The sequence below is a fragment of the Myotis davidii genome, unplaced genomic scaffold (assembly GCF_000327345.1).
Source record: "Myotis davidii unplaced genomic scaffold, ASM32734v1 scaffold580, whole genome shotgun sequence".
Classification (NCBI taxonomy): domain Eukaryota; kingdom Metazoa; phylum Chordata; class Mammalia; order Chiroptera; family Vespertilionidae; genus Myotis; species Myotis davidii.
Window position 1 is genome coordinate 2,161,776 of NW_006293313.1, and position 27,209 is coordinate 2,188,984.

General features: G+C 39.4%; 1 protein-coding gene across 2 annotated transcripts in view; it reads left to right on the top strand.

The window, feature by feature from the left end:
- Positions 1-460: 460 nt before the first annotated feature.
- The window catches only part of KLHL20 (kelch like family member 20), a 31,684-nt gene continuing 4,935 nt past the window's right edge, over positions 461-27,209 (top strand). Inside the window, exons 1-11 of one of the 2 annotated variants that reach the window (XM_015566062.1) lie at positions 461-481; positions 843-906; positions 9,176-9,749; positions 12,543-12,575; positions 14,529-14,687; positions 15,838-15,932; positions 18,458-18,573; positions 21,271-21,454; positions 22,647-22,790; positions 24,984-25,117; positions 26,623-26,831. In XM_015566062.1, the coding sequence (XP_015421548.1) occupies positions 884-906; positions 9,176-9,749; positions 12,543-12,575; positions 14,529-14,687; positions 15,838-15,932; positions 18,458-18,573; positions 21,271-21,454; positions 22,647-22,790; positions 24,984-25,117; positions 26,623-26,831 (1,671 nt within the window). In that variant the 5' untranslated portion in view covers positions 461-481; positions 843-883. The remainder of the gene's footprint in view (positions 482-842; positions 907-9,175; positions 9,750-12,542; positions 12,576-14,528; positions 14,688-15,837; positions 15,933-18,457; positions 18,574-21,270; positions 21,455-22,646; positions 22,791-24,983; positions 25,118-26,622; positions 26,832-27,209) is intronic. The other variant, XM_006767012.2, reaches the window with a different exon arrangement.

The following is a 27,209-nucleotide window of genomic DNA, read 5'->3' on the forward strand; positions in this document are numbered from 1 at the left end:
GCTGTCCTGTCCCGCCTGGGGGTTGGGGCTTGTCTGCACAGCTCCCCCAGACAAGGGCTGGGACTAGGGAGAAGCGCCCCATTTTACCCCTGGGGACCTAGCGCGATCGTGCCGAGTGGGCGGTGGACATGGTTTCGCGGACAGGGAAGGGCTGGTGAAGAGAATGTGAACCTGGAGCGTTCGTGTCTCTGTACCGTTAAAGCTGCCCGGCTGTCGGAGGCGGCGTTTTTGTTTTTAAGGGCAAAATGCCTCCCCTGCCGCTGTCGCTTCCAGACAGGTTCATTGCTTTCAGGTCCGTTGTTGAACCGGCCGCTCCCTATTCGTGTGTGAGAGCCGCCGTGGGCACCCGGTGGGCGCGCCGAGGGTGCGCCTGACGGTGAGGTCAGACGGGACGCCTCCGAGCGCCGTTTGAAGGGAGACGGACCTGGCGGTGGAGACTGCTGAGCGCGCGTTCCCTCGCCTTCACTTCCAGCCGATTCAGGTGAAGGAGAGTCACCTGCAGCGGTTCTCAACCTGTGGGTCGCGACCCCTTTGGGGATCGAGCGACCTTTTCACAGGGGTCGCCTAAGACCATCAGAAAACACATACATAATTACATATTGTTTTTGTGATTAATCACTATGCCTTAATTATGTTCAATTTGTAACAATGAAACTGGGGGTCACCACAACATGAGGAACTGTATTAAAGGGTCGCGGCATTGGAAGGTTGAGAACCGCTGTAGGGTCCTGGGTAAAGGCTATGCTTGTGCATCTGCAGAAGGTCTGTAATATAACCGGACGTGAAACGGTGTATCGCTGAGAAATAGTTTTTATTAAGTTGCTGCTTTTCTGTTGTCTTAGGTTCGGCTGTAGAGTGTGGTGAAGGGTACTTTTCATGGTGCATGGAAGGAAAGCCAATGCGCAGGTAGGCATTTAGGAAGAACACCTTCGGTTTCACTGAAATCCAGCGCATGATCATTCAGGGCTTCATTTAAAATTTTTTTTTTTAAGTTTACAAATCTTTTTTAAAGTTCACAATGTTTTTTTTTAAGTTTACTAAAGTTTTTTGTTCTAAAAGAAATCAATAATATCAGAAATTAATAGCTTTTAAATAGAGAAATATATAGAAAAATTTCTAAGGAGTAGTATGAATTTTGTGTCGTTGTTAATATTGAAATGTTCCTTTGTATGGTAATTTTTGGGGAAAATCATTAAGTGCACTATGATATATGGATGGATTACAGTCTTTAATCCCCTGTCGAAGGTTCTGTTGCCATATACGTATAATGATTATTTATAATACACTGTACTGAATGTCTAATGATTGTTTCAGTTATTTCATTGATATTTGGTAATACAATTGTTCTGTTAATTAAAATATCCACGTTGCATGGAAGATTGAGGAGTATAAAAGGTATTGGACAGCCCCACTGGTGTGGGTCAGTGGTTGAGCCTCTACCCAGGAACCAAGAGATCGCTGGTTCTGGCCCGGTCAGGGCCCATGCCCAGATTTTGGCTTATTCCCCAGGGGCGCTCAGGAGGCAGCTGATCATGATTCTCTCTCATCATGGATGTTTCTATCACTCTCTCCATTCCTCTCTCTCTAAAAATTAATAATATCTTTTTAAAAAAGATATTGGACATAATAACTTGGTCCATAGAAAAGCAAAAACAGTTTGTGGGGAAATGTAGACAATTATAGGTCCTCCCAACCCTAAAACTCAGTAATACTTTTTCTCAATCTGTTCTAACAATTAGAACAAGAGCCCTTATTGAAACAAAATCAGCCCAGTTCAAGTTCATTTTTTAAACTCATTTTACATTAATTGAACTATACTTAATTATTTGCTATTTCACATCAAAGATAAACAATGTGGCAGATCCTTTTAAGAAAAGAAACATTTCATGATGGGGATATGGCTTATAACTTAAAACTAGGAGCAAAAATCAGAATATATCTTTTTCCAGATCTGTTATTGATTTTTTTAATGACCTTGAGCTGTTCACCTCTCTGTGCCTCAATTTACCTCTAATGTATCTGATCAGGATATTGGGAATAATGAATGCTTGAAATGGTTTGAGATCTCCAGATGAAAAGATGTTATGTATGTAACAAATGCCATTATGTTACTTATATCTTACTCTATAGTAGCAATAATACTTGACAAAAAGCACATGAAATTAACAACACATGTACTTCATCACTTCAACATGGTTATAAAAACCACAAATTGCTTCTCATCCTCAGCTGCCATAAATTTTATATCTTATGTAATTGAAAAAATAAGAGCTTATTATTCTTTAAAAAGAGGCACAGCGTGGGAATGTTTTTATCAGTAATTTCTATATAAAATACTCATTTAATTACACTCATTTTTTCTTCTTTATTACATAATACTGCCAGTTACTTAAAATCATTTTGGAGAATTCTGGTGCCATTTAGTTACAGCTCTTTCTTTATCACCATCACTTGGCTCAAGCCAAGTAGAGATGCCAATTGGAATATGGGTCTGGAGCAGAAGAGCAGTTTGGGTTGGCGATTAAAAAAAAAAATTGTGTGTCAGTGCGCAGAAGGTTCTAGAAGTTGTAGATGTGAATGAGGGTAAAACAGAAAAGAAGGATGCCAAAGACAGAACTCTAGGGAGTACCAGTGCAATTTAAGGTGTGATCTAAGACAAAAAGCCTGTAAGGATTCTAAAATGGGCAAGAAGTTTTAGGTTCTTTGGGTCTTGTTTTATTTAATTGTGTTTAGAGTTTCATCAGTTTTCACTCACAGTGAAGATCAAACAAGTTTCTCCTTGAGTTCAATTTCAAATGCAAAAAAAAAAAAAATCCCATTCAGATCTTTAGAATTTCCTATTCCAGTCAGTCGAAAATGTTTGCTTAAAAGTAGTAGTATAAGATGTATTGCTTGATCTGGGTGCTCCTTGCTCAACACCTTCTTTTCCTCCCTTTACTGTAGACATAAGAAAATTAAATATTATGCTTGCTGTCTTATCCTTGCATTGTGGGATAGCTGTGTAACAGTTATCCGTGAGATGTCGGCAAAGTTGCTGAGGGGAACGCAGGAAAGTTTTTGCTTTCCTTACCTAAAGGGAGATCAGCTGGCTTTCATGGCCGTTTGCCCTACCTCCTCCATCTTGCCTTGACTGCCGGCCAAAGCACCAAGCTGACCCTTATGTTGTCCAAGAAGCAGTGATAAGATGTCTTGAGCTGAATCATTCATGACCTGTTTTCAGATTAAGGGTTAACAGCTTGGCATTCTGGTGTGGAATTAGGTATGGGATGTAGTGCCTAGCAGGTGCCCTTCTAATAACCAGAACTGGCACTTACAGTAACAGATGGGTTTTCTGTCTTAAGGATTTCTGTACTCGAACCTCTAGTTCTCTCTATTCTCAGTGTGTTTGGGACTTTAAGTGAGGGTCAAACCAGCTGAATCTACTTTCTAAGCTCAGGCTGTTAATTTCCAAATTAAAACAAAATGTATGAAATATAAAAGGAGAGATGTTCATTTACCCCTGGCCAGTGTGGCTCTGTTGGTTGAGTATCGTCCGTACACTGTAAGGTTGCCTGTTCAATTCCCGGTCAGGGAACATACCCGGGTTGTGGGCTTCGTCCCTGTTAGGGCGTGTGGAGGAAGCTTCTGGTGTTTCCCTTTCACATTGATGCCTCTCTCTCTGTCTCCCTCTCACACTCGCTGTCTTGATTTTGAGAGAGAGAGAAAGGTTCTTAGCTTAGGAACATAATTCCAAGCTAAGGAAAAATTCTGTAGGTCTTTGGACAAAGAGGTAAAATTGATTATAAATGTTTTAGAATCAGAGACTGTTTTCTAAACTTTTTATTGTGCTTGATTTCAACTTATCTTACCCACTTACAGAAAATGACTCTTTCCTCAATGAGGAATATTACTTTGGGATGATAAGATCTGAGGAATGTGTGATATGACAGCTCTGAAATTTGAAGTTGACTCACAAATTTTGGGTGGATAGAAATTTTATTTATTTAGGGAGGTACCAGAGTTGTAACATTCCTTTGGTAAACATGAAGAATATTTAAGGTGTTTGGTTTGTTTTTTGGTTTATGCTTCCGGTTTACACATGATTTGATTCTTCTCCTCACTGTGATTTTAGGATATATTAATATTCATGGGAATGACACACCCATTTACCTAGCCTGCACTTCCTTGGCTTCTGAAATTCTTGTGACTTTCACCTTCACTCACTCCCACAGTGCGTTTCTACTGTCACTCAGAAAAACTCTCTCTGAAATCATAAATGCTAATGACTTGTTTTCTGACCATAATCTCTTGAATGTTCATTCCATCTGTTCTTTGTCAAAATTAACATGCCATTGCCCCTTCTCTTTTCACACAGTTTCAACCATTTTCTAGCCATCATTCAACTCGTTTTGTCTGTGGTATTTCAGGCATACCTATTAATTAGGCATTCCTATTATGCCTAATTATATGCAGGCATTTCTTTTCTCTGATTTGGGCTGTTGATTACCACTAGATAAAACCAGCCACCTGGAATTCATGAGTCTTTAATATCATTTGGGCCAACAGTGTTATCCAACAATATTTCTGAGTCTTAACTGATTCCCCACAGCAGCTCTTCCACATCGTTACCCATTCTTCTCATAATCCTGTCACCATTCTGCTCACAGCCAGAAGATGACCTGCCACCCCGCAACTCCCAGCTTCACAGAAAAATAGAAATCTTTATGAACTTCCCTAATTCCTGACACCGCCTTACCCCAAAATAAATGTATCTGTTTCCACATTATCTCCGTCCCACACCTTTTCTCTGATCTCTTACATCTAAGTTCCATTCCTCTGGTTTGGTTCTCTGCACTCCCACTCTTCAAGGATCTCATTCCATCATTTATTCTCCCCCTCTTGCTTATATTTTTAAACTTCTCCCACCTTTGGGTTCTTAGTGTCAGTATATAATTATTTTCCAGTCTTTGACTTCTTTAAGCAGACATAGCACTGTATCTCTTAACAGAAAAGCTTCTTTCTAAAAATGGTTCATACTCGCTGTCTTTCTTTATATATATATATACTAGAGGCCCCGTGCACGAAATTCATGCGGGGTGGGGGGTGCCCTCAGCCCAGCCTGCACCCTCTTTAATCCGGGACCACTCGGAGAATGTCAGACATCCCTCTCACAATCCTGGACCACTGGCTCCTAATTGCTCGCCTGCCTGCCTGGTCACCCCTAACTACCCCACCCCCCCACCACCCTACCCCGCCCACCGCCGAAGGGGGGAGGGTCCCGCTGGGGGGCTTGACCAGCCTACAAAAAGCCCCCAGCCCCTCACACAGGCTGGCCAGGCACCCCAGTGGGGACCCCCACACTAAAGAGGGTGTGAACAGCCTGCAAACACCCATAGCCCCTTACCCAGGCTGGCCAGGCACCCAAGCGAGAACCCCACCCTGATCCGGGACACCCTTCAGGGCAAATGCTTCCTGCACACCCTCCACTGAGAATCGAACCTGCATGCAACTAGGCATGTGCTCTTGACTGGAATCAAACCTGGGACTCTTCAGTCTGCAGGCCAATGCTCTGTCCACTGAGCCAAACCGGCTAGGGCCTCACTGTCTCTTTTTTAGCCTCCATTAACTGCTGCCATTGAATACCTCAGGTTTTACTGAAAGTTTAGAGATAGTGGAGGGGGCCATAAAGTTTTTTGGACATCATCATTTTCTCACTGGCTGTCTCCTTAGATCATAACCCACCACCATTTTATTTATTTATTTTTAAATATATTTTTATTGATTTCAGAGAGGAAGGGAGAGGGAGAGAAAAATAGAAACATTAGTGATGAGAGAGAATTATTGATTGGCTGCCTCCTACATGCCCCCCACAGGGGATCGAGCCCACAACCCAGGCACATGCCCTTGACCGGAAGCAAACCCGTGACCCTTCAGTCCTCAGGTCTATGCTCTGTCCACCGATCCAAGCCAGCCAGGCCCCACTGCCATTTTAAAAGTCTCCCTTTCCTTCCTTTCCTTTCCCTTTTCTTTCCCTTCCCTTCCTTCCCTCCCTTCCTCTTCTTCTTCCCTTCATTTCCCTTTCTCTTAAAATTCGTCTTTTCTCATCCCACCCCCCCGCAAAAACTTTCTCCCTTTAAAATTACTGTTACTTTATTCTACCAAACAGTTTATTTTGTCACAATCCTTATACTAGTACCTCTATAACAGAGGTTAAAAAGCAAATTCATAGGTCTTTAGGTAGTTCACACAATGTATGGCACAACTTCACGTAAGACAGTATGATGGTGAACTAAAAGTCCTCCTAATGATATTCTATTTCCATTTCAAAACAAAACAAACCCAAAAATACTGCCAACCAAACAATTCTAATGGTCTTTATCATCCAGGGGGCCCTCATCTTGTCTTTTATAATTAAAAGGTCTAAATAAATGTATAGAGAAGAGAATATAAATTAGCAAATGTGGAAGCAAGAAGACCACTTATGAGACTATGATACTTTTAAAAGGTAAGGATAGCCTGACTTAGGGTGGGGCTAGTTAGATGTGCAGAGAAATAGTTGGATTTTCGGTATTATGTGGAGGTAGAATGATAGGATTTGCTGATGGGTTGGGTTTCAGTGTGGAAAGGGAAGGTTCCAAGATTTCTAGCCTGAGCCAATGTAAGAATGAAATTGCCTTTTATTGATCTGGGGAAGACTAGAGGAGACACCAATGGAGGAAGAGAATCAAGGAATCAGTTTTAGATATATCATTGAGATAGATGAGCTTGGGTTATCCAGATAGGAGATAAAACTCCTTTAGCCATTCACACATGGGTGATGGGAACCATGAGATGTGTATAGAGAGCAGAGAGGACAGACTTTGGAAGAATGACCACATTCAAGAGAATTCCTTCCAAGTTTGTTAACCACATAGTCTATAATAATATAGAAATTACCCATTATTTAAAGTCAGAGTCTATACTAATACAATAATAGCAGCAGGTTTTTTTTTGTTATGGCATACTTCAAAAAAATAGATATGTAGAAATTAGCTTTCATATTTTACTTAGGTGAGATAAAAAATTGTTTATCTGATTTCAACAGTATCATCTTTATGTACATAATTAAGGTTACAACAAACATGCTTTAACTTCTACATGCAATGTCAGTATTGCAACAGGAATTTTTGAATTGGTCTTGTCTTTAATGGTGGGGTTTTTTAAAGCCTGATTCTACCACTGTTGCCCGTGTGGTTTATTCTTTCAGCATCTACATACAAGGCACCAGTATGCACGTGGCTAAAAGCCTTCTTGATTGTTTATGTGGGTGGTAAAATTATCTAACTGCTCAGCTTTATATTTCAGTCTCTCACTTGTCAAGCATATGCAGTACTATTTTCACCAGACGTCAGGAATTATGAAGTTTATACTCTAGCATGCACAGTCACCTGTGGGCTGAGGCCAAGCGTGGAAAGATTGAATGTATAAGTGCTTTGGAAAAACAGGTTGCTGGTGGAAGAACCATGCTCTTGATTTTTAAGTTTGTGCCTTTATAATGTAAATGCATAGTTATTTACTACATTTCCTCAGTTGTAAGACACACAGTTGATTTAATAACAACTTTTTAGAATTGTGAATATTGAATTAAAGGTATACAAAGCTTTTCTTACTAGCTGCCAATATAGCAAGTATTTATCCATATAATTGATACCTCAATATTCTTTAATATCACAAAGTTTTATTCTAAGTTCTCCTCTCATTCAAAGACTGAAGAATCCCTTGAATTATGTCTGGCCCTAAGCAATTATCCAAAGCATCCCAAGGACATACTTGTGCTTGTGATTTTTTTCCAGTATTTTTGTTGTTGTTTTTCACTTTTTTAGAACATTGTGATTGACTGTGTAAACTGTAAACTCTAGACATCTTCAGGTAAAGGAAATACGGTACTACATATAAAGTTAGGTTTTGGACCCTGGCATATTTTCCTTCTGATCTTTTCATGCAACATTGGCTATATTTCACAGAGTTTGTGCTGAACCTTAGAGCAATTTAAAATATCTTCCAATGATAATCAGAAATAACCATTTATGTGTTTTAGAAAAATGACAACTATCAATATTTTGCTTAAACCAGATTAAGGGATTAAAGTCCATAGATCATAATTTAGAAATGTTTTTCATAATGTGTTATTAATTTAGTACAGGCAGTTGCAAAAGATATGGCTTAAACCAGTGGTTGGCAAACTGCGGCTCGCAAGCCACATGCAGCTCTTTGGCCCCTTGAGTGTGGCTATTCCACAAAATACCACGTGCGGGCGTGCATGTACAGTGCGATTGAAACTTCATGGCCCATGCGCAGAAGTCAGTATTTTGTGGAAGAGCCACACTCAAGGAGCCAAAGAGCCGCATGTGGCTCGCGAGCCACAGTTTGCCGACCGCTGGCCTAAACAGTCTAATCTGACTACTGAGATGAAAAAAGAATTGTCCTTTTTTTTATGGGAGTTCACAGTGAAAGTGCTCTGACTTGGAATTAATACTATTCATTCCTCGAGAGACTTTAAAGAAGTTTTGATCACACCTGTCAGACTGGCTATCATCAACAAATCAACAAACGACAAGTGCTGGAGAGGATGTGGAGAAAAAGGAACACTTGTGCACTGCTGGTGGGAATGCAGACTGGTGCAGCCACTATGGAAGACAGTATGGAGTTTCCTCAAAAAACTAAAAATGGAACTCCCATTTGACCCTGTGATCCCACTTCTAGGAATATATCCCAAGAAAACAGAACCTCCAATCAGAAAGGATATATGCACAATTCACCATAGCTAAGATCTGGAAACAGCCTAAGTGCCCATCAGCAGATGAATGGATTAGAAAACTGGTACATCTACATGATGGAATACTATGCTGCTGTAAAAAAGAAGGAACCGGGGTGGGGGACGCCAGGGGATAGTCAAGGGCGGGGGGAAAAAAAGACACATATGTAATACCCATTGTAATACTTTAAGCAATAAAAAAAATTAAATATTTCACTGCTAATGAAAAAAAAAGTTTTGAGTTCTAGAGTTCTTAGAACGGGAACTCTTTGGGGACTTGGTTCTGTCTTTTGGTTACCTATAGGTTTCCCTGTCTCTTGACTTAGGAATACTTTTATGACAGGAGTGAGCTTCTAATAATACTGCCATCTTCTCTTCCCTCTCCCCCTGCCATTCCTGTAGGTGCACCAACATTCGACCAGGAGAGACTGGAATGGATGTAACAAGCCGCTGCACCCTTGGAGACCCCAACAAACTGCCAGAAGGGGTTCCCCAACCTGCCCGCATGCCCTATATCTCAGACAAGCACCCTCGACAAACCTTGGAAGTGATTAACCTCCTGAGAAAGCACCGGGAGCTCTGTGATGTGGTGCTAGTTGTGGGCGCAAAGAAGATATATGCCCACCGAGTCATTTTGTCAGCTTGTAGTCCCTACTTCCGTGCTATGTTTACAGGAGAATTGGCAGAGAGCCGGCAGACAGAAGTAGTGATCCGAGACATAGATGAGAGGGCTATGGAACTGCTGATTGACTTTGCATATACCTCCCAGATAACTGTGGAAGAGGGCAATGTTCAGACCCTACTGCCAGCTGCTTGTCTCCTCCAGCTGGCAGAAATACAGGAAGCCTGCTGCGAATTCTTAAAGAGACAATTAGATCCCTCTAACTGCCTTGGTATTCGGGCTTTTGCTGACACACATTCATGTCGTGAGTTGCTAAGGATAGCAGACAAGTTCACTCAACATAACTTTCAAGAGGTGAGTTTACTTAGTGGTTTGAATGTATTCATAATGTCTTTGTCAGCAGAGTGTGTAGGCTCACACTCTGCTAACTGACACATAGCAGCTTGGCTATCTACTGCCAATAATATTAAATAAGTAAGTTGTTATAAATTCTAAACTTGGTTTTTATTTTAGAGTCCAAGTTTGTGTTTCTCAGTAATAGTTAAAGTTTAGGACTTGATTGTGCCTAGTCATGTCATATTCATAAAAGGCTAATTTAAAAGTCAGAATACAGTTTATTAATTCATAAGGAGATGTGTGTCTGCTAGGATACCTGGTATTAGTCATTTACCTGAAGCATGGCCTTCCTGATTATATGGATTATTCAGCAGAATAAGTTATAGGTCAGAGGTTATTTGGTGAGTAAACAGAAAAAAATTGAAATTAGATATTATCAAAAGAATTTTTCATTAAGCCTGTTATTTTTCATGCATTCATTCAATATTTGTAAAGCTACTATGTTTAAGCCACTGGGCTTAGGCACAAAGGCTGCAGTAGTAAACGAGACCCCTGGAGTCTGTTTTCATGTGTTTATAATCCAGCAGGGCAGATAGCCAGTGAACGTACAGTTACACAACTAATTACAGCAGTCGGTGCTACAAAGAAGAAACCCTGGATGATTTAACTGTGTTACGGAGATTTAACTTTGGTTCTAGAACAGCTCATGCAAAATCCTGAGACATGAAGAAGCATAACTAGTTTGAAGAATGGAAAGAAATCTAGTGAAACCCAGAGAGTAAAAGAGAGGATGTTACATAATGATTTTACAGAAAGAACAGAGCCAAATTGCACTGGAGTTAATAGACCATGTTAAGAAATTGAAATTTAACCATTAAAGTGTTTTAAGCAAAGGAGAGACATGGTTCATTTTGCACTTCAGTATTACTCTTCTGTTCACCAGGATAACCTCCAGTGACTCAAAGACTTAAACATACAAATGAAACCATGAAAATATTAGATGACACGGATCAATTCCTTTCTAATTTTGAAGCAAAGACGGCTTAATTGACTAACCCAGAAGGCATAGAAAAAAATATTGATAGATTTGACTGTATAAAATGAAAAAAATGTCTGCATGGTAAAACAAAATAAGTCAAAGACAAACTGGGGGCATAGTAGCTTTACAAACTGGGGGCAAATATGTGCAAATCATATCACAGGCAATAATCTTAATATATCAAAAGCTATTGGTCACTAACCAAGACCAGTAAAATGAGCAATAAAATAATAAATTCAGATTGCCCTTAAACATGGAAATCTGCTCAAGCTTGTTCATAAGAACTGAAACATGAATTAATACTGTACAAAGTACTATTTTTTTATCTACCAGATTATTCAGAAGTTGGATTGCAAATTCTATTGATAAGGCCATGGGGAAATAGCTACATTGCTAGTGTGAGTATAAATTGATACATCTCCTTTGAAAAGAAATTTGGCAGTATCTATCAAAATTACACTCTTACTGCACACACTCAGCAATCCCATTTCTAGAAATTTGTACTACAAATGTACTGGAGAGGGGAAATGTTTGAGGAAGTAAGATCCGTAATGGGTTCTGATTTAGGTATATTCTGTTTGAGACACTTGTGACATATCTAAATAGAGATATTGAGTAGGCCTCTGTTTATATGAGTCTGTATCTTAGAAAAGAGATTAGGCCCTAGCTGGTTTGGTTCAGTGGATAGAGCATCGGCCTGCGGACTGAAAGGTCCCAGGTTCAGTTTCAGTCAAGGGCACATGCCCAGGTTTCGGGCTTGATCCCCAGTGGGGGGGCGTGCAGGAGGCAGCCAATCAATGATTCTCTCTCATCATTGATGTTTCTATCTCTCCCTTCCTCTCTCAAATCAATAAAAATAAATAAAAAGATTAGGATGCGATTGAAATTTAGGAGTCATCAACATAGTAATTAAGTCACAGTAATTAAACTATGGCTTAATTCTTTTTAGGCCAGATATAATCCAGAAGCCATAAAAGAAAAAATTGATAAAGTTGATTACATAAAACTTTTAAACTTTTAAATAACGAAAGCACTATAAACAAGGTAAAAAAAAATCAATGCAAATGAAGTCACCTAATTCGGGGAAAGAAGAAAAAAGCCCTAAAATTTTTCCCATACAAAAGGATGGGTTAGCTGAACAGCAGCTGGCAGAGGAAACTGAAAATAGAGAGAAGAGGAAAATTAGGAGTGTGGGATTGTTTCATGAAGGAGATAATATATAAATATATATATTTATAAAAACTGACTCAAGAAGAAACTGAAGACCAGAAAAAACCTTTATCAATGAAAGAAGTTCCATAATAGTGTGGGACTTAAAATGCAGATCTCCTGTAAACTTTTATTTGAGAAAGCAGATATTTTAAGGTAATATATATATAAGTTATATATATAATTGATTTCAGAGAGAGGAAGGAAAGAGAGAGATAGATATCATCAATGATGAGAAGGAACCATTGATTGGGTGCCTCCTGCACACCCGCTACTGGGGATCAAGCTCTCAACCCTGGCGTGTGCCCTGACCAGGAATCAAACCGTGACAACCTGGCTCATAGGTTGATGCTCAGCCAATGAGCCACACAGGCCAGGCAGGGCATTATTTTCTTAACCTGATTGTTTGTTTCCAGGATAGATGCTAGATTTGCCCTAATGGTAGACAGTATCTTTTTCTTATTGGTGAAAAAGGAGAAGTGACATTTTAACCATACTTTGCTTATCAAAAGTATTATTCTTACTCTTTGTCCTTAGTGCCAAACAAATATTTTCTCACACAGATTTTCATGTCTTCTTGCCATCTGATGTTTCCAGTAAGTGATATCATTTTTAATATCATTATTTAATATCATGGTGGTTCACTTATAAACTTTAAACTTGGTGATCATTGACACATAACATTTGGTTTATAATACTAAGTTGGGGAAAATTTTTACGCTCTGACAAGATCCACAAAGAATGTTAAGGCACTCCACAAAGATATATGATACCTTACTTGTACTTAAGTAAAGAAATCGGAGTGAAAAGAAAAGAGGAAAGTAGGATACAGCCGTGGCTTAAGTTTTGCACACTGTGAAGGCCAGCACATTTAATTTGAAGTGAAGCCCCAAATTTGGCCCTGGCCTTTCTAGCCTCCAACATAGGGTTGCCAGATAAAATACAGGGTGTCCAGTTAAATTTAAATTTCAGATAAATAAATAACTTTTAGTGTAAGTATGTCCTCTATTTTTATTTGCTATATCTAATAGTCCTGCCACACAGAGTACAATGCAATCATTCTAAGCTACCTGGTTAAGCAACCTAGCTAAAATGTAAATGTTACCTATTTAATTTCCTGAACCGCAGAAGGTCTCCCACTCAGGTGATTTGAAACTTTTCGTCATACAAATGAAATGTTCATTAGTATTTTCTACTATAAGTATAGCTGACTTTATGGTCTGAAACTTTTATTTTGAGATGCACATTTTTTTCTAATGTACTTGGGAAAAACATTCTTAATCCAATATTCAAATAGTTGCTTATCTCATATTCTGGGAAATATTCTGACTTTTTGATGAGCATGAAAATAACCTTGTCCCAAGAGAATAAATATATCACCTGCATCAGAGGTCACACGGTGGGAATTGACCTCTTCACTAGATCCTTCCTGCACACATGGGCATCACATGTAGCATGTGTACTGTTGAGAGAACAAACCACATGGAGTGTAGCGGTTACCATTCCCTCCTGCATTGTACCCTGCCCCTTGTACTCTGCAGTCATGGCAAGATCTGTAAGCTTTGGGATTTATGGATGGCAGGCATGACAAGGTGATATCCTTGTTGTCATTTCCTCTCCATTCTGACAGTTAGTTCCCTAGCCCTGGGTAAAGATAAGTTATTGGTGTGTGTGTGTAGCAATATATGTAATGTATGCACACACATATCAGTGAGATAGATGTACTGGTATAGATAAATATAAGCGTGTGTTGGTCTTCAGAGGTTTTCCTGAGTCTGATTCTCCTCGTATCCATTCTTGCTTATAAAATTGCTGACACCCTTATTCTTGTTTATACTGGCCCCTTGGTGTTTCTACCCCAGACACTGCTCTGTCAGTACTAATCTTCCTCTGGAAGCTATTCTTGAATTTTTTATGCCTCTTATATTTCTGGAGTTATAATTTGGTATAGTTTAGTTTACTTTGAATGTAAACTTTTATTTTGATACTTCTTTTAGGGAAAAAAGATGTCATTTGTCTTAAATTATTTGAATCATTATTTGAATCATAAATTATTATTTTCCCCAAGTTTTGTGTCCCCTGTACTCTCCTTTGTTTCCTTTTTTAAATTAATAAACTTTTTTTGAGTAGTTTTAGGTTCCAGCAAAATTGAGCAGAAAGTAGAGTTCTACACACACACACACACAATCACACACAACCTCCCCCACTATCAACATCAGAGGGGTACACAACTGATGAACCTACATTGACATGTTATTATCACTCCAAGTCCATAGTTTACATTAGGGTTCACTCTTGATGTTGTACATTTTGTGCGTTTTGACCAATGTGTAATGTATCCACCATTGTAGTACTGTACATGATAGATTCATTGTCCTAAACATAGCTCTGCCCATCTGTTTCTTTTAAACTTTTCTGCTCCACTGTTTTGAACCTCAGCTCTATTGTGGAATAGAACTTTTCTTCATAACCCTTAAGAAAAATATTGAGACAATAAATTAAGTATGATCACAGGTTTTTTTCTTTTATTCTTGCCTCACTTTGAACAGGTGATGGAAAGTGAAGAGTTCATGTTGCTTCCAGCCAATCAGCTCATTGATATAATATCTAGTGATGAGCTAAACGTTCGCAGTGAAGAACAGGTGTTCAATGCAGTGATGGCCTGGGTCAAATACAGTATCCAAGAAAGACGTCCTCAGTTACCCCAGGTATAACAGAAATGCTTCTCTAAGTAACTGCTTTCATAATATGTATTTGACATGCAAAAAAAGGAGCAGGCATCACTCCTGTCCCTTATATTAGACTGTAAGAAAGACCATCTGTTTCCAAATAATCAAGGAGATATGTGTTTATCATAAACTTTTTGCTCCTTGCTTCCTCTCTATTTTGCATCAACTCTAGGTTTGGGCTATAAAGCTGGTCAGAACCTAAATCAGTGGTTCTCAACCTTCCTAATGCCGCGACCCTTTAATGCAGTTCCTCATGTTGTGGTGACCCCCAACCATAAAATTATTTTCGATGCTACTTCATAACTGTAATTTTGCTACTATTATGAATCATACTGTAAATATCTGATATGCAGGATGTATTTTCAGGGGTCACAACCCACAGGTCCTAAATGGTACAAAATGAACAGAAGAGAGCAAGGAAGGCGACTGTCCTGCTTCCTTTCCCTATGGCTTGGAAATCCCATGCCATTTTCAAGAATAAAGGGACAATATGAGGCATAAGTGGTCACTAAATGAAATGTTTGATACTCTTATTATGACTGTAGGTTTTAGCAGTTTAATAGGATATTCTTCTAGATTTTTAATTAGAGTCCAGTTAAATAAGCTAATTGTAGAAGAGCTTATAAATATATTGCTGAAAGCTTCAAGTAACATCTAAAGCAGCGGTTCTCAACCTTCCTAATGCCACGACCCTTTAATATAGTTGCTCATTTTGTGGTGACCCCCAATTTCATTGTTACAAATTGAACATAATTAAAGCATAGTGATTAATCACAAAAACAATATGTAATTATATGTGTGTTTTCCGATGGTCTTAGGCGACCCCTGTGAAAGGGTCGTTTGACCCCCAAAGGGGTTGCAACCCACAGGTTGAGAACCACTGACCTAAAGTGATACTACTGTGCTTTGTTTTCTGATTATTCTAATTACTGAGTTGGTGGTTAGAATAAATTGAATTTAGTTTTAGTATTTATGCCTTCCCTTCCTCTTCATTATATATTAATTAGATCAATTGGTAAGTTGATTCAATTAGATCCCCAAACAATTGAAATACAATAGGGGAGCACCTATTCTCTTAAAAACCTGGCAGATGGGCACTCAGCCTGTAAGCATGTTCCTTTTCTCATAGGTGCTCCAGCATGTCCGTCTACCTTTGCTCAGTCCCAAGTTCCTGGTGGGCACCGTGGGCTCTGATCCCCTCATCAAGAGCGATGAAGAATGCAGGTATGAATGGCTGTCGGGAAAATCAGCCGCCAAGAGTTCCTGTTTTCTCCTAATTTTCGTGTTTCTATTGCTGCCTAACTAGCGTGTCTCCTAGTGCTGAAAGCAGAGTACTCAACAGATTTTTATTCTTGGTTCGGGTCAAGAGGAGATGAAGAGAGGACAGAACTTCCAGTATTTTGTCCCATTAGTTTTGTAATGTATTGTGTTTTTTGGTGTAGAAGTGCCAATAAAGATGTAGATTTCTAAGATTTTAATGCAAGCTTGTGTTAGAAGAGGTAAGTCTCTGCTAATATATTTCTTCTTGAGGTAAATAATGCTATTGGTTTTGTCAAAAAGTGTGTCCGGAGCACATTTTCATTCCATCATATATGCCCAATTAGGGAATAGGACTGGCCTTGTTTTCTGAGACTGGACAAAGTTAAAGGTCTACCACACTTTTGAAGTAGCTTTATAAACGCTTTTACAAAGCAAACAAGACACCTCCTTTATTGGGCTATCTCTGTAATGTATATGAAATGTAATAAATTATCCCAGTTTGACAGATTTTACGATTTAGGTTCAAATCTGAAGCCATGTGGTGTTTTTAATCATTTTCTCATTTTAATCATTTTCATAACTTACACTGAAGAAACATGCTCATTTTAATCATTTTCATAAAAGAGCAAGTTAGTACTCAGAACTCCTTAACTTACACTGAAGAAACATGTTCTAAAATCAAGAAGCCACTGGCTGGTCCAGTGGTAGTGGGTTATCAGAACTTAACTAAAATCAGGAATACCTGTAACGGGAAGGACATGTAGATGCATTTGCATTTGTTCTGTAATCTGTAGTTTGTCCCTTTAACAGATGTTAGAGAGGCTTTAGATTTTTGTCTTTTAAATTTAAAAAACAGACAAGTGGCAGTTTTTCCCCTAGATATTGACAGTACCTGCAGGAAAACCATAGGAATTATGGATGCTGAAATCTGAAGAAACAATACAAAGGTGCCCCTTGTGCATAAAACGGAAGTCAGATTGTACTGATTCTGATGCAGAAAATAAAGGTGAAGTCACTTGTCAAAGAAGCCCCTTCCTGATATCTTGACCTCAGCATTTACCAGCCTTGTGACCTTAGGCAAGTCACTTTAACCTCTTTCTGCTACTGTTTCTTCATCTATAAAGTTAGGATAGTAATAGCACCAATTTCATAGACTGTGGTGGGGATTAGTGAACTAGTGTGCCGTACAGCAGCACATGGCTGTAAATGCTGTTATTATTAATTGTGGGTTGGTTTGCTGAGTATCAGCTCTATGGTACTCTTTCTAGGAACCCCTGAAAACCTAATTAAAAACCAGCTATATCGCCCTAGCCGGTTTGGCTCAGTGGATAGAGCGTCAGCCTGCGGACTCAAGGGTCCCGGGTTCGATTCCCGTCAAGGGTATGTACCTTAGTTGCGGGCACATACCCAGTGGGGAGTGTGCAGGAGGCAGCTGATCAATGTTTCTCTCTCATCGATATTTCTAACTCTCTGCCCCTCTCTCTTCCTCTCTGTAAAAAAAATCAATAAAATATATTTTAAAAAAACAAAAACAAAAAACCCAGCTATTAGGAGATCACTGTCTCTGTTTTTAAGGCCGAGAAAGCTAGAAAAGGCTCTTCATCATCATCGGGAGATTTTTTTGGTTTTTGTTTGTTTTATTTTTAAGATAAATAAACTCAGAGGAACTTAGCAAAGCCATATATAGAAAGTGCATTATTAGGTCATACCTGAGGACTAGTCCAGCAGGAAAAAATTACTCTGTAACATAAAATAACTAGAGAAATTAAAATATAGTATAATTTAGGAAACATTTTAGAGTTGAGAGAGGACAGAGTAACAGATGGATATGCACTAGTCAGGTACTGTGTCACGCAGAGGACTCAAGTGAAATAAGTACATACAGAAGTAGTGTGCATTAGGATATTTTTTAGGTACAATTACTAGGTTCTTCTCATAAAATAACTTAATAAAAAAAAACATTTCTTCATCCTCAGTAGAGCTGTTGAGAGTAAACCATTCAGACAGTACCAGATAGCAAATCAATATTAAATGATGGCACCATGCTTCTTTTTAACAACAGTCTAATTTTTGACCTAGTTTTATTACCTTAATTTAGCAAACATTTTGTGCTACGGCTGATGTGCTGCTTTGCCAGTATCCTGCAGAATCTAATAAAATTTATGAGGAAGCAATAACTAGGCTGGTAATCTAGTTGTAAAAGACCAGTCCTACACTGGTATTTTCCTCAAGTTATTATTGGCCCCAAGCATGTTGAGGTACATTCGCACTGAGATATGAAGGCAAAATGGAAATACTAATCAATCCACGACTCCGAGTGTGACTGGCATCATTGCTCTCACGTTTGTGACCCTTGTTAATGTGGGCTGGTGTTCAGGGTTTGATTTATGCTTGATCTCATTGCCAAATTACCTATTCCTAAACTATGCTGGGATTTGACTAACAATGTTATTTAGACACTTGAAATAAAGGCAGAATTTTCTCCACAGAGACTTGGTAGATGAGGCTAAAAACTATCTTCTGTTGCCCCAAGAACGACCACTAATGCAAGGACCAAGGACAAGACCACGGAAGCCTATTCGCTGTGGAGAAGTACTTTTTGCAGGTTTGGATCTTAATTATGGTGACTAAAGTGAACATTTTAGAGAAATTGTCAAGTGAGCAGTGCTTTGGACAGTTGTGATATCCACTGTCATAAGAAACACATATGCTGTCATGTAACTTCAGTCTTACCTGCTGATCCAACACTGGAATTCTCTAAAGCAATACTCTCTTTGTATAAACCTAAAACCGCATTGCACAGGCAAAACCTTAGAGCAGTGGTTCTCAACCTTGGCTGCACATTAGAATCACCTGGGAATCTTTTTAAAATCCTGATTTCTGGGCCTCATCCTCCAGAAATTCTTTCTTTGTTATGGGGTGAGGCCACAACATTAGTAACAAAGAAACAGAATATCCATCTGTTACTCTGTCCTCTCTCAATTCTAAAAGTGTTTCCTAAATTATACTATATTTTAATTTCTCTAGTTATTTTATGTTAGAGTAATTTTTTCCTGCTGGACTACTCTTAAGGTATGACCCATAAGGCACTTCCTATATATGGCTTTGCTAAGTTCCAGAGGATGAGGCCCAGAAATCAGGATTTTAAAGATTCCCAGGTGATTCTAATGTGCAGCCAAGGTTGAGAACCACTGCCTTAGAGAGTCTCAAGAATAGTCTAACTTGGTAACTAGTAATGTGTTTTTACTTATTAAGGCTAGTTTCGTGGTAAGGCTGTGTTAGATTTTAAAAATAGTGAATTAATTCCTCTTTGTTGTGTTGTTTTCATTATTGAAAATAAATGGAACTTTGCATTTGAGTCCAAAAATAATAAAATTCTGAGGGTTTTTTTTTTTTTCAGTTTAAGAATATATAAAAGCAAATTGGGAAAATTACCTAAAATCTATTTATAAATAAATAAAGCCACATTGCAGTGGATGTTTTGTTCAAATGAGTCATGTGCATTAATTTATATACCAATGTGCAAGTTGTCTCATAATTACATGAAACTGTCAAAAAAACATTATCTTACATCAAACAGTTATTTATACGCCTTCCTAGCTTTACTGAATGCAGCCCAAGACAACCTTACGCTGTATCATTTTGCTACTATTGTCTGTCTCTGAATCGGTTCATCCTGAAGAAGACTAGGGAGAAATTATCACCCAACCGTCATGATTAATGGAAAATCAGGTTTCATTTAAATCAGTATGTTTAACTAATACTAAATGACACTAAGTTTTGTGTATCCTAATTTGAATTCTGTTCTAGGATGTATGCCAGGAGTTTCAATATCAGAGAAAACATCTTAAATTCCAGAATAAAATCTGGCTCCTACTGTGAGGGTTGTGAGCATTTGAGACAAATCAAATAGCCTGCTCATTAAATCTCAGACACAGTTTTATAATGGAAGTCATAAACATCTTTTTATTAGATTACATGGTTCCAAATCAAATTAATATTACTTCATCAACTGTGTTCTTCGATACTAAAGAAAAACACAGGCTTTTAGAAAACCAGTGTACTAAGGAAAATATTGCTGGAAAGGGATACATAGTATTAGTTTAATACCCTGATTTATATGAAACCATAATAAAATAAAATGTGTGCACATTGAGATTTGAAATAAAGAACTGATTTTTCAAATCCAGCTAGGTTAGAAACATTCCTATTTTAGTTTAGCTCTGGAAGTTATTGAAACCCCTTAGAAACAGTTTCAAATGTTTTGAGGTAAAGGCATCCTCAGACTTCACTTTTTAAGCTCTAGAATATAGCTCTTATTTGGATTGAAATAGAGATCGTTTGAAAGAATAACAAATGTATCCCAAATAACCATGCTTTCAGGGAGCACTCAGAGATGCTTTATGGAACTCAGTTTGAACTTGTTATAAGCTTATGAAAAATGTAACTTCTTTAAAACATTTTTTGATCTAAAATGTTATGTTAGGTGCTGGCTAGTGTGGCTCAGTTAGTTGAGCATCATCCCTTGGACTGAAAGGTCACCGGTTTGGTTCCCAGCAGGACACATACCCAGGTTGTAGGTTTGGTGCCTATAGGGGTGTGTGCCAAAGGCAACTGATCTTTCTCTCTCTCTCTCTCTCTCTCTCTCTCTCTCTTTCTCTCTCTCTGTCTCTTCCTCTCTTCCTCTCTAAAATCAATTTTAAAAAATATTATGTTGAATAATATAGAATTCAGTACAGATTACAGATTAAAAAGCAAAATATTTTGTCAATAAGTCATAAGAATTTTTGCATTATTTTTAGTTACAAGAAGACCTAGTAAGAAATCATGAGAAGAACCAAAATCCTTCCCCTAACAGAGTAAAAACAAAAAGAACAGGCTTATGAATTATGGTTCTTTTGGCTCTTAATTACATTTATGTAGTGTGTTGTGCTTTAAAAAGCAGTTTCATGTATTTTGTTTCACTTTAAAGTTTTTATTTCTTATTTTACAACTAGGTAGTTTACAGGATTTTTCAAAGATCACAGAGCTCAGTAAAGGCAACAGTCAAGCTTTCTAGCTAAATTCAGTCTTCTGTTTTGTCACAGTACCTCCCAATCCCATTTAATTGGTATCCTGCCTGTCTCTGTAAAATGGGCCCTATACTAACTTATTTAGAAATGAAAGATTTTAGCAATCCTTGTGGACGAAGTAAAAGTCAACATGTTAAGTCCAAGCACTGGTCACAGTTTACAGGTTGGCAGTAAGTGGTACAGCCTGTGCTTTGGGACGGGCATTCTGACCATTTCCGTTACCTCCCCAGTTGGTGGTTGGTGCAGTGGAGATGCCATTTCCAGTGTAGAACGATATGACCCCCAGACCAATGAGTGGCGGATGGTAGCTTCAATGAGCAAAAGGCGATGTGGCGTTGGGGTCAGTGTCCTTGATGACCTGTTATATGCAGTGGGTGGCCATGATGGATCCTCGTATCTCAATAGTGTTGAAAGGTAAGTAAGGTCAATGTGAAATTTTCTTCTGTACAATTCATATAGTTTCATTTGGGATGTTCATTAGGATACAGATAGGACTTGCTGCGTTAGTACTGCATCTGTGGCACCGGTTGGCAGCCTAGACCACTTAGCATGCAAGTCCTTTATGCTCTTACCTCCACCTGTTTTTCCAAGTCTGTCTTCCCTGGCACACCAGTGTTCCCTAAACGTGCTGCTGCAGACCCACTAAATTATTCGCTGGTCCTTAGCCATGTGATCCTCTTTCCTACCTCTTCCTCTATGGGTATGCATGCTTTTCTTTATTCAGAAACAGTGCCTACTGAAGAGTATTATTTATGCAACAAAAACATGCTTGCATATAAAGGATATATATGTGGATAGATATATACCTTTTTTTAAAAAAAAGAGAGATACGCCCACTCAAGGAATAAGACATTTAAAAAATACACTTTTATTGATTTTTTACAGAGAGGAAGGGAGAATAGTGATAGAATTAGAAATATTGATCAGCTGCCTCCTGCACGCCCCCTACTGGGGATCAAGCTTACAACCAAGGTACATGCCCTTGACCGGAATTGAACCTGGGACCTTTCAGTCCTCGGCCTGATACTCTATCTACTGAGCCAAACCGGTCAGGGCTATACCTATTTTAAAGTATTTTACTGACAAGTCTTGTAGGATATACACCAAAATGGGAAGAGACCAGAAACCAAATGTAATTCAAAGGGAACTGTAGCTCTCTATATATAACATCCTGAAACAAAAAATTATAGTCATATGTAACTTCTTTAAGTAAAAATGAATTTTTTTAAGTGAAAATGAATTTTAAAAAAAATAAAAACAAAGCCCTGGCTGGTGTAGCACAGTTGGCTGAAGCATTTTCCAGTACATCAGAAGGTGGCAGGTTCAATATTGCGTTAGCACAGATACCAGAGTTGAGGGTTCGATCCCTGGTAGGGGTGGGTACAGAAGGCAGCCGGTTGATGTTTCTCACATCTATGTTTCTCTCTTTTCCTCCCTCTCTCTCAAAATTAATATTAAAAAACAACATAAATTAGACTTTTATATGCTTTAGTTATTAGTCATATTTAGGGGAAAGAACATATATATTATTATTTGTCAGTGAATATGTGAACATAGCCATACTTTCTTTGTGTAAGACAAACTCTGCTCTTGATGTTCTCGGCAGGTATGACCCCAAAACAAACCAGTGGAGCAGTGATGTGGCTCCGACAAGCACCTGCAGGACAAGTGTTGGCGTGGCAGTGCTTGGAGGATTTCTTTATGCTGTCGGTGGCCAGGACGGTGTGTCTTGCCTCAACATTGTTGAGAGGTGATTTTTTTTCCCCAATTTATTTTCAAGTTTTAAAAGGCATATGGAGAGTGGGAAGAGATTAACCAAGAACTTTACATACTAGATGCTCTATGCATGAGGGTCCCTTGGCCTGGCCTGCGGCGATCGAGCCGAAACAGGCTTTCCGACATTCTCCGAGGGGTCCTGGGTTGTAAGAGGGCGCAGGCCAGGCTGAGGGACCCCACTGGTGCACGGATCAGGCCAGGGAGGGACCACAGGAGGGCTCCAGGGCGTGTCCGACCCGTCTCACCCAGTCCCAATTGGCTGGATCCCAGCAGCAAGCTAACCTACCAGTCAGAGTGGTCAGTGCAGGTCATAGTGACTAGTCGAACAGTTGAGAGATCGGAACTTAGCATATTAGGCTTTTATTACATAGGATATGCATAATTCATGGACTCAGTCAATAGTGCAGTGAAGGCCTGGAGGAGGTGGAGTGGAGGGGGTCAATGTGGGGGAAGAAAGGGGATATCTATAATACTTTCATCAATACAGATACATTTTAAAAAATAAAAGGTATATAGAGGGCTCTTTAAAAGAAGCAATTTAGGACACTGTGGGATCCACTATTTGGTACTTTTCCCATGGGCTTTAAGGAAAACGTTTTCAGTTGATCTTAAAGTCTAGGAAAATGAAAGGTATTAACTTGGTTTTTTAAACTATGTGCTCCACTGATGAGCCTAACATTAAAGTGTTGGGGTCATTTTAAAATTGCCTTCTATATAGGATATCAAGCATACCACTTCTGAAATCTGCTGTCTTTTCCCACAGTACTTGGAGTATACTGAATGTAAGACTGCCCGGACTTCTTTCAGAAAAATAATTAAAGCAGTCATTCTTTGTCTAGCACATCTTATAAGGACTCCAAATATTTTGTATATGGAGTCTCGTTAATTCTTGTGTTACTAAGGGAAATCTGGGCAGATGCCAAGGTTTACTTTACACTTTTACAAATTCGTTAATTTTGGTGAAATAGATTCTGTTTTTAATACCCTGCCCCATCAGTTTTTTCTCGCTCTGTCTTAGAGATTAGATTTGGAGTCTCATGTGCTATGATTACTGGTAAGTACATAGCCATATTTTATCCTTACTTCTTAAAAAGAAATGCTCATGACTCCAGAATTTTTTGAAATGGCATTTGAGTTGGGTTACCTGCTTACGTTGAAGAGTTTAACTCTGTCTAAAAATTTTGGTAACTCTTAAAAGCTATGCTATCTGTCAATAGCAAACTTATTTCCTCACTTTTAAAAATTCTGTGGAAGAGGATTCTGGGAAGATAACAGTAGTAATAGCATAATTTTTTAATCTCTCCAAATTCCCACATAAAAATAAAGACAGCAACCGATAGCAAAGCTAAAAAACTATGGAAAAGTATGGAGCTTGGTTGCATGATAATGTGAATGTTTTCAACACTTAAAAATGGTTACAGTGGTAAATTTTATGTATATTTTACCACAATTAAAAAAACAAAACCCTGTGGACATTTAAAATAAATTAGGGGAAAGAGTCTCCCCATGAATTCCAAAACATAAGCAAAGCAAACTACCAGTAGGCACAAGACCTGCATGATATTGTCTGTGCAGGAGAAAATGGAAAAGCAGTTGTTGAAGTCTGATAGCGCTAAGAACAGCCAATAGCCAATGCGTGTTTACTAGAAAGCGTGAGGGGGAAATGTATGAACAGATGGAGCTAAGAGGGGTTTTGCTTTTTCCCATTATAGAACAAATGCAAGGGACCTACAGCTAGACCTGAAGGACGTAGAAGGGGGTTTCTCAGCATCAAGCATGACTGACATTTTGGGCCAGATACTTTGTTGTGGGGGGCTGTTTTGTGCCCCCCCACAACACAGGATGGTTAATAGAACCATTGGCCTCTACCTCAATGTCCAGTGTCTAGTCCTTCCTTTTGGCAGAATCTGATCGCGTGGCAAAGGACAGTATCTTTTTCAAAGCACTAGCCGTGGCGTCAGAAGTCAGAGTACAAAATAGCTCATAACTGACACAGGCACTGGGTCTAAGAGCTTTTCCCCATAAAACTAGTGAAGTGTGTTACATTCGCACCGTGCATCTGACCATCGCATGTCCATGCCTCCAGCATCTCGGTCATTTCACACCTTATGAAAAAGATATCACTTACTGGAAACATGCACGTAGTCTGTGGTTTCTCTCACTGCAGGTATGATCCGAAGGAGAACAAATGGACTCGCGTGGCTTCCATGAGCACCCGAAGGCTAGGCGTGGCTGTGGCTGTGCTAGGCGGCTTCTTATATGCCGTAGGTGGCTCTGATGGGACATCCCCACTCAACACAGGTTGGTCCCTTCCAGAGTCAGTCTGCTTCTCCCAAAGCAACACGTTTTCCTTTGGAGAGTCTCCCTACAAAAAGTATAAATGTCAGGTGCCTGGTTGGTGTGGCTCAGTGGTTGAGTGTCAACCCATGAACCAAGAGTCAGGGCACATGCCAGAGTTGTGGGCTCGGCCCCCAGGAGGGGCGTGTGCAAGGAGGCAGTCAATCGATGTTTCTCTCTCACTGATGATTCTATCTCTCTATCCCTCTCCTTTCTTTAAAAAAAAAAATCAAAACATTTTTTAAAAAGTATAAAAGTCAGGCAAACCCTGTAATTTATTGAAAAAATTATTTTTCCTCTAGGGGAGGGCAACTCTTAGCTCCTCCTCAGCTCCTTGGGCAACCAGAGTCGTCTTCTTTTTTTTTTTTTTTTAAATATATTTTATTGATTTTTTTTACAGAGAGGAAGGGAGAGAGATAGAGAGTTAGAAACATCGATGAGAGAGAAACATCGATCAGCTGCCTCCTGCACATCTCCCACTGGGGATGTGCCTGCAACCCAGGCACATGCCCCCGACCGGAACCGAACCCAGGACCCTCCAGTCCGCAGGCCGACGCTCCATCCACTGAGCCAAACCGGTTTCGGCCAGAGTCTTCTTGTATATTCTCAAAATATGTCTTTCTCCCTCCACTGTACAAGCTGCTGGGAATTTATGATGAATAAAAGAACTATTTTCTTAATATGACTAGTTCCCTCCCCCCAACCATCTCTCTTTAGAAGACCAAAAACCCTCTACATCAGTGGTTCTCAACCTTCCTAATGCCGCGACCCTTTAATACAGTTCCTCATGTTGTGGTGACCACCAATTTCATTGTTACAAATTGAACATAAAGCATAGCGATTAATCACAAAAACAATATGTAATTATATATGTGTTTTCCGATGGTCTTAGGCGACCACTGTGAAAGGGTCATTCAACCCCCAAAGGGGTCGCGACCCACAGGTTGAGAATCGCTGCTCTATATCAAAGTCGGAGTAAAAACTTATAGCTATAAACTGGTTTATGTGTTAGCCCTTTCTATTTCTAAATATGTGGCACTCGGATATATTCATTGTCAAATATCTTCTTTTCAATGGCTTAGAATGCAGTAGGAATAGAGGCAAGAGAGTACAAAGTAGAGTTGTCTAAGACAATAAATTATTAGTACAAAATGGTGCTTACAGATCATGTACTCTAATGCCCTCATTTAAAGATAAGAGAGTGAGGCCAAGAGTCACCCAGCCAGTGAGTTCTACAGTCAGAACTACAACTAGGTACCTTGACTCCAACGCCCGCCCTTTCCACCACACCATACCTGGAAGACACCAGCCCCTGACGAGAGTGTAGCGCTGTTGTCCAATGGCATACAAGTCCTTCACAGAAGCAAAATCAGATTACTTATTGAAAATGTATGTGTGTGATCACAGTTTCAGTGGCTGTGCAGGTAACTAGAGGGGAGAGGAAATGCTGGCTTTTCTGTTCCCTGCAGTGGAGCGCTACAGTCCTCAGGAGAACAGATGGCACACCATCGCCCCCATGGGGACCCGCAGGAAACACCTGGGCTGTGCAGTGTATCAGGACATGATCTATGCTGTGGGAGGCAGAGACGACACCACAGAGCTCAGCAGTGCGGAGAGATACAACCCCAGAACCAACCAGTGGTCTCCGGTGGTGGCTATGACATCCCGCCGTAGCGGAGTAAGTGCCCAGCTACTAAAAACTTTGAAAATCCAGAACCGAGAGAGGGCTGTGCAGGACTCTTGACGTGCAACACATAACACAGGACAGTGCGAAGATGCAGGTCAGGCAAAACAATCCCTGCACTTCTATACCGGGGAAAATTTTATTTTGATTGCTGTTGTCTCAAGTAGTTAGATATATCATTAGAGATTTATTTTTTATGATTTAGTATAAGTTGCATCTGAAAGGCATCTTCCTGTCTTATCTACCACCATCTAACTTCACCCATATTCATCCGATATCTATTAGGGCTAAATATTTCTACCTAATATTTCTAAGGAATTCGCATGCCAGTATAAATGTTCTGGCAGAAATACGTCTGGCCCCACCACCAGT